We start from the raw sequence: 12010 nt of genomic DNA, 5'->3' as shown, positions 1-12010 counted from the left end.
AGCTCCTCCTTGTACCTCTGGTAGAATTTGGCTGTGAATCAGTCTGGTCCTGGACTTTTTTTGGTTGTTAGGCTATTAATTATCACCTCAATTTCAGAGCCTGTTATTGGTCTATTCAGGGATTCAACTTCTTCCTGGTTTAGTCTTGGGAGAGTGTATGTGTCCAGGAATTTATCCATTTCTTCTAGGTTTTCTAGTTTATTTGTGTAGAAGTGTTTATAGTATTTTCTGATAGTAGTTTGTATTTCTGTGGGGTCGGTGGTGATATCCCCTTTATCATTTTTTATTGCATCTATTTGATTCTTCTCTCTTCTTTATTAGTCTTGCTAGTGGTCTATCAATTTTGTTGATCTTTTCAAAAAACCAGCTCCTGGATTCATTGATTTTTTTTGAAGGGTTTTTTGTGTCTCTATCTCCTTCAGTTCTGCTCTGATCTTAGTTATTTCTTGCCTTCTGCTAGCTTTTGAATGTGTTTGCTCTTGCTTCTCTAGTTCTTTTAATTGTGATGTTAGGGTGTCAATTTTAGATCTTTCCTGCTTTATCTTGTGGGCATTTAGTGCTATAAATTTCCCTCTACACACTGCTTTAAATGTGTCCCAGAGATTCTGGCATGTTGTATCTTTATTCTCATTGGTTTTAAAGAACATCTTTATTTCTACCTTCATTTCGTTATGTACCCAGTAGTCATTCAGGGGCAGGTTGTTCAGTTTCCATGTAGTTGAGCGGTTTTGATTGAGTTTCTTAGTCCTGAGTTCTAGTTTGATTGCACTGTGGTCTAAGAGACAGTTTGTTATAATTTCTGTTCTTTTACATTTGCTGAGGAGTGCTTTACTTCCAATTATGTGGTCAATTTTGGAATAAGTGCGATGTGGTGCTGGCCTCTCTACAATTTCTAATGACGACTCGACTATTCTCCAGAGGCATGTTTTCTCCCAGTTTTTTTTCTTTATGGCCTTTTTCTTTTTTCTTATTTTTCCCCTTGTCCCCACTCCTGTTTTCCTTTTCCACTATGTAGACCTTAGACTTACCAGTGGCCTCCACATCCCCTACAAGGGGCATATAGGATCAGAAAGACCACTCTAAACCCTGATAACAACAAGGTTTTGCTTTCCATGAGTTCTGGAGAGTTGAGAAGAGACATTCTATGCTGATGCTTACATTTGATTTCGCAAGGATAACCCTGAAAACTGAAAAAAAATTACCTCCTTTCTCTGCAGCTTGATTCCTCAGGAATACATCCTGTGTTCTAAATGATGGTATGTGTGAATCTTTGTTTTTGTACATGTTGTGCAATTGATAGGGGTTACGAGCTTGTTAGAAATTATGAGTGTGTTTACAAAGAAGCAAGCTGAATAAAGTTGTGATCTGACACCACAGACCCAAATATTTTCTGCTTTTCTTCTGTCAAGCAAGACTTAGATTTTTGCTTTAACAACTTCACTCAGGAATAAGAAATAATTTTTTCATGAAAGATGAAGCTTTTTATTTTCTACCAATCCATTTACTTCTTTGCAAATCTTTGCTCCTCTTTGATATTACTTTTTTTTAAGTCCAGGTTCTAGGTTTATAGAAATTATTTTTAATCAACGCACCTCTCCTTCTGGCCAGACACTGCAAGTGTGAGATGATTAGTTGCCCCTTACTAAGTTGTATTTTTTTTAACAATTCAGTTTCATTAGCATTTTTGTTTCTATTTTGCTTCAACTCTAGATTGCCAAATACAAAGGGTTATTGACCTGGTTGGAAAAACACCGATTGCCTTTCTTCTGTAAAACAAACTTGTGTTTCCATTACATTCTCTGTCAGGAGCTCATCAGTTTCATCAAGTCCCCAGAAGGAGGTAAGCATTGGTGTGCGTGTGTGTGTGTTTGTGTGTGTAGAAATATAGGAAGTCACATTTCATAATGATCTTATGCCTGTCAGTACTATAGTAAGGTATAAATATTGGCTGAATTTATAGATATGTGCATAGCTCAGCCCATGTTATGGCAATAGGTAAACTCTTAGCTGGAAATATTGGTATCTAGAGAAATATGCAGTAATCTGATGGACCGGGCTGTTTATCTCACTGTAGTCAGAAATGAGAAAATTAATGGTGGCCACAGAACATAGTAAAATTGCCTAATCTAGAACCAACAGATTTCACCACCTTCATTACTACCATCTGGTTTAAGCCACCAGAATTTCTTACCTAGTTAATGAAATCATCTCTTAATTTGTCTCCTTGCTTTTACTCTTGCTCTCTTGCTCATAGAAGCCATAGTGAGCCTCTTAAAAATTAATTGGTGGTGGTGCTGGAGGGACTCCTAGGAAGATGATGAAATAGGAAGCGCTAGGAATCTATTTCCTCATCTAGACAACAATTGCACTGGCAGAATCTATATGATGTCAATATTTTGAAACTCTAGAGTCTATTGAAGCTTGAAACTTTCAGGGGGGAAGTTTAGACAGTAAATTGTAGTTGATCTCATTCAATTTCAGCTCTTTGCACAGTAGTAGCTACTTACGCTCAACCCCAGCACCATGGCACAGAGTTGTGCACATGTTCCTGGGGCAGCTTACAGGAGCTAGGGTGGGCAAAAAGAACCTTGTCTTCCAAATATTAAGGATCTGTGATTTGATTGCTACTTCTGATCACAGAAGTCCAGGCAAAGATGTTGGCAGTCATTATTGTTGGACTTTCCCATTGTTGTAAGCCCCTCTCCCTCTAGCTGAAATGATTTTTAGGGGATTTACAGAGCTGACATCTTCCCCTTTCTTCATTTTTCTCTTTTTTTTTTCTTTTGGGAGGCAGATCTTAAGGATTAGGGCATTCAAAAACAACTGCATATATGGAGAAAATTAGAAAGTAACTGCCTATGCTTAAAGAAAGTTGCAGGCTTGGAAAAGATATAGGAAGACAAGTTTACACCTCAGGCCAATTCTTGGCACAGAGATATCCTACAATAATAATAAAAAATTAATAAAAATAACAACAACAACAAAACCCCAGCAAACTCTGTGAAAAGGAGGGAATCTGATTTCCAGAGTTAACACATCATTAGGTTCAAATACTGAGTTTTTAACAACAACAACAACGAAAATCAGAAGGCACACAAAGAGGAAAGTATGGCTAATTTAAAGAAAATAAAGATAAACCTAAAGAAGTTGTCCTTAAGAGAGTTCTGATGGTAGATCTACTAGATAAAGACTTTAAAACAACTGCCTTAAATATGGTCAAAGAGAAAGTCGGGAAAGTGATAAATGAACAAAATGGAAATACTAATACAGATAAAAACCTTAAAAAAAAGTAATTCTGTAGCTGAAAAGCATGACTAAAATGAAAAATCTACTAGAAAGACTTAAAGGCAGATTAGAGCAGGCAAAAGAAAGAATCAGTAAACCTGAAGATAGGACAGTAGAAACTATTAAATCTGACAAACAGAAAGAAAAATGTTTAAAGAAAATTGAACAAAGCCCCTTGATGGGACTTGTGGGGCACCATCAAGCAGGTCAACACTCACTCATTATGGAAGTCTAGAAAAAGAGTAGAGAAAGAAAGGTGCAAAGAGAATATTTGAATATATAATGACTAAAAACCTCTCAAACTTGATGGAAGACATGAATATAGACATTAAAGAGCCCAATGAACTCCAAGTAAGATGAAAGCTGAGGGAGCTTTCCTGCAAGAAATGCTCAAGAGAGTCCTACAGGGTGAAATAAAAGAACACTAGACAGTAACTTGAAGCCATATGTAGTAAAGATCTCAATAAAAATAAATTTAATACCAACACCATAAAATAATAAAAATAATATTTAAAAGCTATCATCATTATAATATTTATAACTGTACTTTTTTTAAGATTTAAGAGATTAATATATGTTTTAAAAGAATAACTACTAGTCTAAAAGATAGTATTATTGTAACTTTGGTTGGTAACTCCACATTAAATTTTGCTTTCCACATAATTTAGGATGTTAATGCACGTTAATGAATTATTAGTTTATATTTTGGGGAACACAATGTAATTTTGTGACATCGACAACCAAAAGAGGTGGAGATAGAGCTGTCAAAGAAGCAAAGTTTTTTTTGTGACTGAAATTAAGCTGGTATAAATCAACTTAGAATGTTATAAACTTAAAATGTTAAATGTAATCTTCATGATAACTGCAAGGGAAATAGGTACAGAATTTACACAAAAGGAAATGACAAAGGAATTTAAGTGTTTCACCAAAAAATCAATTAAACACAAAGGAAGACAATAATCCTGGTAATGCAGAACAAAAGAGCTATAAGGTGTATAGAAAGCAAATAGCAGCATGACGTAAGTTTCTTAATAGTAAATTACTTTAACTGTAAATGGATTAAACTCTCCAATAAAAAGACAGAGATTGGCAGAATAAATTTTAAAGCAAGATCCAATTACATATTGTCTGTAAGAGACTCACTTTACAGTCAGAGACATAGATTGAAAGTGAATGGACAGAAAAAATATTCCATGTAAATAGTAACCAAAAGAGAGCAGGGGTGCCTATAATGATATCAAACAAAACAGACTTTATTTAATTAATTTATTTTTATCCTTCAAAAAATAGACTCCCCTTCCAAAGTAGACTTTACATTTTTTAAAAAAGTTTACAAGAGACAAAGAAGGATATTACTTGTTAATGCAAGGTTCAACATATCAAGATGTAACAACTATAAACATCTACACACCTAATGACAGACTCTCAAAATATATGAAGCAAAAATGGACAGAACTGAAGAGAAAATAGACAATCCTCAAATAATCATTGGAGACTTCAATACCTCACTCTTAATAATGAATAGAATAGTAAGACAGAAGATAGGTAAGGAAATAGACACTTAAACAATACATTAAACTAGCTAGATCTAAGACATATACAGGACACTCCACTCAACAACAACAGCATACACATTCTTCTCAAGTGCACATGGAACATTTTCCTGGATAGATTATATATTAGGCCAGAAATTCTCAACAGATTTTAAAAGATAGCATACAAAGTATCTTCTCTGACCACAAACGGATGAAATTAGAAATAAATAACAGAAGTTAAAGTAGAAAATTCACAAAATTGTGGAAATTAACACAGTCTTAAACAATGGATCAAAGAAAAAATTACAAGGGAAATTAGAAAATACTTAGAGATAAATGGAAATGAAAATATAACAAAACTTGTGGGATAAAATAAAAGCAGTACTAATGGGAAAATTTATAGCTATAAATGTTTACATTTTAAAAAGAAAAATCTCAAATAACACAACTTTACAACTTAAGGCTCTAGAAAAAGAACAGCAAATTAAACCCAGTGCTAGCAGAAGAAAAGAAATAAAGATTAGAGCAAATAATGAAATAGAGCAAATCAATGAGATCAAAAATTGGTCCTTTGAAAAAGTCAGCAAAATAAACCTTTAGTTAAGTGGATTAAGAAAAAGAGAAGACTGGCCCAGTGTGGTGGCTCACACCTATAATCCCAGCACTTTGGGAGGCCATGGGGAGACCAGCCTGGCCAACATGGTGAAACCCTGTCTCTACTAAAAATACAAAAATTAGCCAGGCTTGATGGTTGGGTCCTTTAATCCCAGCTACTCATGAGGCTGAGGCAGGGGAATCACTTGAACCTGGGAGGCAGAGGTTCCAGTGAGCCGTGGTCATGCCACTGCACTCCAGCCTAGGTGACAGAGCAGGACTCTCTCAGAAGAAGAAGAAGAAGAAAAAAAAAAAGACTATAAATCACTAAATTCAAAATGAGTCTGGCCATGGTGGTTCATGCCTATGATCCCAGAACTCTACAAAGCCAGGGTGAGAGGATTGCTTGAGGCCACAAGTTCAAGACCAGCTTGGGCAACATAATGAGACCCAGTATCCACAAAAAATGAAAATAAAAAATCCAGACAGGTGTCATGCACCTGTAGTTCTAGCTAATTGGGAAGCTGAGGCAGGAGGATTGCTTGAGCCCAGGAGTTTGAGACTGTAATGAGGAGTTTGATCATGCCACTGGACTCCAGCCTACGTAACAGAGCAAGATCCTATCTTAAAATGAAAATAAAATGAAAGTGGGGACATTACTATCAATTCTACAGAAATAAAAAGGATTATAGAAGAGTACTCTGAACAACTGCACACCAATAAATTTGGTAGCCTAGATGAAATAGAAGGATTCCTAGAAACACAAAATCTACCAATGCTCAATCAAAAGATATAGAAAATCTGAGTAGACCTATAACTAGCAAAGAGATTTAAATGGTAATCTAAAATCTCCTGACAAAGAAAAGTCCTGGACCTGATGGTTTTACTGGTGAGTTTTACCCCAAACACTTAAAGAAGAATTAATGCTAAACTATTCCTAAACTGTTCCAAAAGATTGAAGAGGCAGGACCACTTTCTGACTCATTCTTTGAGGCCAGCATTACCCTGATACTAAAGTCAAACAAGGCATTATAAGAAAAGAAAAGTATCGGCCAATATTCCTGATGAACATCAATGCAAAAGTCTGCAATGAAATACTAGCAAATCACATTCAACAGTATATTAAAAGGATTAAACACCATGACCAAAAGGAATTTTTTTTTCCTGGAATGCAAGGACACCTCAATATATGAAAATGAATGAATGTAATATGCCACATTAACAGAATGAAAGAAGAAAACTACATAATCATCTCAATAGGTGCAGGAAAAGCATTTGACAAAATCCAACACCTTTTCATTTAAAAAAAAAATCCAATAAACTAGGATTAAGAGGAAACTATCTAAACATAATAAAAGCTACATATGAAAAACCCATAGTGAACATCATACTCAATGACAAAAAACTGAAAGCTTTTCCTCTAAGATCAGGAATAGGAAATGCCTGCTTTCACTACTTCTATTTCACACCATACTGGAAACTCTCACCAGAGCAATTTGGCCAAAAGAAGAAGGAAAAATAAGAGACATCGTAATTGGAAAGAAAAAGGTCAAATGATCTTCATTTGCAGATAATTTAGTATTTTATAGAAAAATCCAAAGATCACACGCGCACACACACACACACACACACACACACACACAACTGTTAGAACTAAGAAATGAATCCAGCAAAGTAGCAGGATACAAAGTCGACAAAAAAGAAAAAAAAAATCAGTTGCACTTCCATACACTTACAATGAACAATCTGAAAGGAAAATTATAGGAACAATTTCATTAACAATAGCATTAAAAAGAATAAAATACTTAGGAATTCACTTAAGGAGGTGAAAGACTTGCACAATAAAAACTACAAAACATTGCTGAAAGAAATTAAAGAAGACATTAAAAAAATGCCTCCCATGTTTATTTATGGATTGGAAAACTTAATGTTGTTAACATGCCAATACTACCCAAAACAATCTACAGATTCATGCAATCTCTGTCAAAATCCCAATGACATCTTTTGCAGAAATAGAAACGTCAATCCTAAAATTTCCAAGAAACTCCAAACAGCCATAACAGTTTTGAAAAAAAGAACAAAACTGGAGGACTCACCTTCTGATTTCAAAACTTACTACAAGTTTATAGCAATCAAAACAATGTGGTGGCATAAACACAGACATATGAAAAGATGGAATAGAATAAAAAGCCCGGAAGTAAACCTTCACTTGTATGGTAAAATGATTTTTGACAAGGGTGCCAAGACCATTGCACGGGAAAAGGACCATCTTTTCAACAAATGGTCCTGGGCAAACTGGATGTCCACATGTGAAATAGTGAAATTGGACCTTTACATAACACCATATATGAAAATTCACTCAAAATGGATCAAAGACCTAAATTTAAGGCATAAACTGCAAAACTCATGAAAAAACACACAGAGGGCAAAATCTTCACAACATTGGAATTGGCAGTGATGTCTGGATATGATAGGAAAGGAAGAAGCAACAACAAAGAATTGGGTTTCATAAAAAATTAAAAAATTTGTGCATCAAAAGATACTATCAAAAGTAAAAAGGCAGCCTAAATAATGGAAGAAAATCTTCAAAATCATATATCTGAGAAAGTATTGATCTCCAGAATATACAGAGAACACCTAAAACCAACAACAACAAAGAGCAACATGATTCAAAACTAGGGAAAATACTTAATTAAACAACACATTCCTCCAAAGACGATATACAGATAGCCAATAGCGCATGAAAAGATGCTCTACAGGACTAATCATTAGGGAAACACAAATCAAAACTATAATGAGATACCATCACACACCCATTGTGTACCAAGAAAAATAAGATAACAAGCATTGGTGAGGATGTAGAGAAATTGGAATTCTTTTGCATTTGTTGGTGGGACTTTAAAATGGTACAAACTGTGGAAAATAGCATGGAGGTTTCTCAAAAATTAAAAATAGAATTACCATATGGTCCAGCAATTTAACTGCTGAGTATATACTCAAAAGAATTGAAAGCAGGGTCTGGAGAGATATTTGTATATTCATGTACATAGGAGCATTATTTGCAATAGTTAAGTGTGGAAACAGTCCAAGTAACCATCAATGGATGAATGGATAAGCAAAATGTGAGAGAGAGAGATATATATATGCAATGGAATATTATTCAGCCGTAAAACAGAAATTATGACAGACTATGACACGAATAAAACCTGCAGACATTATGCTTATTGAAGTAAGCCAGTCACAGAAAGACAAATACTGTATGATTTTACTTATATGAGGTACTTAGGATAGTCAAAGTCATAGAAAAAGGAAGTAGAATGGTGATTGTCAGCAGCTGGGAGGAGGGGGAATAGGGAGTTACTGTTTAATGAGTAAAGAGTTTCAGTTTTGCAAGATGAAAAGAATTTTGGAGGTGGATGGTCATGATGGTTGTACAAAATTATTAATACACTTAATGCCACTAAACCATACATTTAAAAATAGTTAAGATGGTAAACTTTATGTTATATGTATTCTCCCACAATAAAAATATTGGAAAAAATGTATTTCAGATCACATTATTTCCTCACTGTCTGCACTGCTTCTCAACACCTCCAATACTACCAATGACTCCTGTGTCAATGAGAAATTCAGCACCCCTACAGTGATCTTCAAGATCCTAGAGAGCTGGCCCTATTTCCTCTCTTACCTCGTCTCCTCCTACTTCCCTCCTCTCACTCATTCCATTCTAGTCACAATGGCCTCCTTGAAGTTCCTCAAACATGCTGGACACATTTCCACTTAAAGGCTTTGCACTGGCTTTTTCCCCTACCTGGAATGCTCTTTCTGTAGATACTCACATGGCTCCTTCTCTCACCTCCTCAACTCTTTGTACAAATCTTGTCTCATCATTGAAGCACTACCAATTTCTTTTATCCTGCTCCACCTTTTTTCTATTCTGATTATAACCTTCAACCTCACTAGATAATATTCTTATTTATTATGCTTATTGTATGCCTGTCTCCTTCACAAGAATACAGACTCCTTGGAGGCAGGGATTTTTTGTTCTGTTTGCTGATGTATATCAAGCACCTATATTGGTGCCTGATACTTGTAGGCATTTAATAAACATGTATTGAAAGAATGAATGAATAAAATTTTCACCTAAAGTTGAATTAGTCACTTTTGGCTCACTAGCCAAAGGAAACTGAATATATTTCACCCCAGGCAAATTTAAGATTCAGGAGTATTCACAGAGTAAAATGTTGTAAGAAATCACCTGCTATATTCAACTAACCCCCTTCTATATATATATATATATATATATATAGGTAAAGTTGGATTAAAATGCACACTAAGGGCAAAGTCCCTGTCAGGTTGAGACTGTAGAAGGGAAGGGGCTTTGGTTGGAGGGTGTTTATGAGCTGTGAATTGTGCGCATGCTTGTGCGTCCCTCCCATGAACCTTAACATGTGTCACTGGATGGTGCCTAGCTTCAAAAGCACCACATAATCTGGACCCTATTCATCTAACTGGTCACAATTTGTCCTCACCACACTAAACAAATGGGGGTCTGGCAGTGTGCAAGGCTGGGAGAGGGGCCGGGGAAGAGTTCATTCTTTCTATCTTATGGTGGAATTTTCCTGGCAGCCAAGATGATGAGATGGAAAAAGGCAGACCAGTGGCTACTCCAGAAATGCATTGGCGGGGTCAGAGGGATGTGGCGCTTCTATTCCTACCTCACAGGCAGTGCAGGTGGGTTCTTGGGGTTGTTCCTGGGGCTTTTGCAAGTTCTTAATGGTTTTCAGGTTGCCCTAAGCCCCAGTTAACGGTTATGTGTGTTTATGGTGAATATAAAAATGTTTAATAATGCAGTTTGGATAATAATCTTTGAAAACTGAGGTCCATAGTGTAGGTTAAGGGAAAAGCAGTCAGAGTCCCTTTTACTCATTTATTCATTCATTCATTTAACAATATCATTGAGCACTGCTATGTGGCAGCCACTGCGCTGGTAGCTTGGGTTACAAAGGTGAATAAGAGCCATAAGTCCCTGCTTCACAAAGCTGCTATTTTGGTGGGGAGACAGACAAGGAACAAGTAAACAAATCCCGGTAATGGGAGTGATGGGAACACTGGCTTCTGTGCTATTGAGTCCAGTAGTTTCTGGGTTCTGGGAGGCTGGTAGCTGGCCCTGGCTGACACTCCAGCTCAACAACATTAAGTTTTATCCAGGCCTTAGCCCTAATTTTAAGGGTGAAATCCTGGATTTCCAGGGAGCAGGTAGGGAAGATCTAGAATGACTACATCTTTCACTTTGCCACTCAGAGTTCAGGCCTTGCCAAGTTTTAACAAAAGAGGATGTAGTCTTTGACATCTTTTGGCTCCAGTGTCCTTCTGCAGGCCATTCTCAGTCCACGATCTAGGAAATGTGTCTTTTTTTCCCCCAATCTTCATTTTTTTGGACAAAATTTAATTATTTCATAATCCACCCCCAGAGTCTTGCAGTTTCCCCTCCAGTGATGGTTTTTCTAACACCAGCAACAAAAAGTCAAAGGATTCCCATGCATTAAGCCTCTCCTCCCCATGCCTCCAATTCTCCCCCACAGTAGAACTTTTCTAGAGATGATACCTTGAACTAATCACCAGGAATGATGATTGATGCAGTGGAACAGACTGGTGGGGGATATCAGCTGATTCACCCAGATGCAACCACCAAAAGGGCAAAACTAGGGTATAGCTCTGTGCCTCTTCTGTCTCACCTGTAGGTGAAGAATTGGTGGATTTCTGGATCCTCACTGAGAAGATCCTGAGCATAGATGAGATGGACCTGGAAGTGAGAGACTACTATCTGTCCCTCCTCCTCATGCTGAAGGCCACCCATCTGCAGGAGGGCTCCAGGGTGGTAACCCTCTGCAACATGAACATCAGTAAGAATTATAAAGCATATTTTGGGGGGGATGCAACAAAAAAGTAAATCCAGTGTCTGATAATCCTCAGTCTCCTTCTTTGCAGGAAACCCCACCTTCTCTCCATCTTTGATGTATCAGAGATGCTAGTGGCAACCCCAACCCTTAACCAGGAAAGTGTTGAAAGACACCAGTTGTCCTTAAACTGGCACTTGCCTCTCTGTGAGATATTACCTGCCAATGAAGGCTGATTGGAAGGAAGGAGGAGGAATTGGGGCAGGATACTTGAAAAGCACCTGTAACATTTAAGCCTACATACTTTTGTATTTTATTTTTTTAATTGGGATTCTCTAGAACAAACTGCAACCCACCAGCCAAATGCAGTGTACGTGGCCTGCGAGCTAAGACCATTTCTACATTTTTATAGGGCTTTTAAAAAAAGAAGGAAATTTTATGTGATTTACAGAGCCAAAATATTTACCAGCTGGCCCTTTACATAAAAAGTTTGTCAACTTCTTCTCTAGAATGTAAGATTTATTTATATTTGTTTGTTCGTTGATTAAATGAGGAGGCATTCCTAACTTGAATACAGATATGTTCCAAAAGATGTGCAGTTTGGGATTATTCGCACTCCTCTCTACTCACATAGGTAATTGAGAATTGACGACATTAAAATCAGGGCTAGTTCTACTTATCCAAACCTCTTCATCA

General features: G+C 36.7%; 2 protein-coding genes across 2 annotated transcripts in view; one reads left to right on the top strand and one right to left on the bottom strand.

The window, feature by feature from the left end:
- Positions 1–12010, bottom strand: part of GLUL (glutamate-ammonia ligase) — a 328058-nt gene that overhangs the window by 93157 nt on the left and 222891 nt on the right. The window lies entirely within an intron of this gene.
- Positions 1–12010, top strand: part of RGSL1 (regulator of G protein signaling like 1) — a 99893-nt gene that overhangs the window by 12134 nt on the left and 75749 nt on the right. Inside the window, exons 4-6 of the mRNA XM_050766098.1 lie at positions 1711–1840; positions 10044–10148; positions 11159–11320. Coding sequence (XP_050622055.1) covers positions 1711–1840; positions 10044–10148; positions 11159–11320 — 397 coding nt within the window. The remainder of the gene's footprint in view (positions 1–1710; positions 1841–10043; positions 10149–11158; positions 11321–12010) is intronic.

Source organism: Macaca thibetana, chromosome 1 (genome assembly GCF_024542745.1).
Source record: "Macaca thibetana thibetana isolate TM-01 chromosome 1, ASM2454274v1, whole genome shotgun sequence".
In the NCBI taxonomy this organism is placed as follows: domain Eukaryota; kingdom Metazoa; phylum Chordata; class Mammalia; order Primates; family Cercopithecidae; genus Macaca; species Macaca thibetana.
Note: the sequence above shows the minus strand (reverse complement) of the source record. Positions and strands in the feature narration are given on the sequence as shown.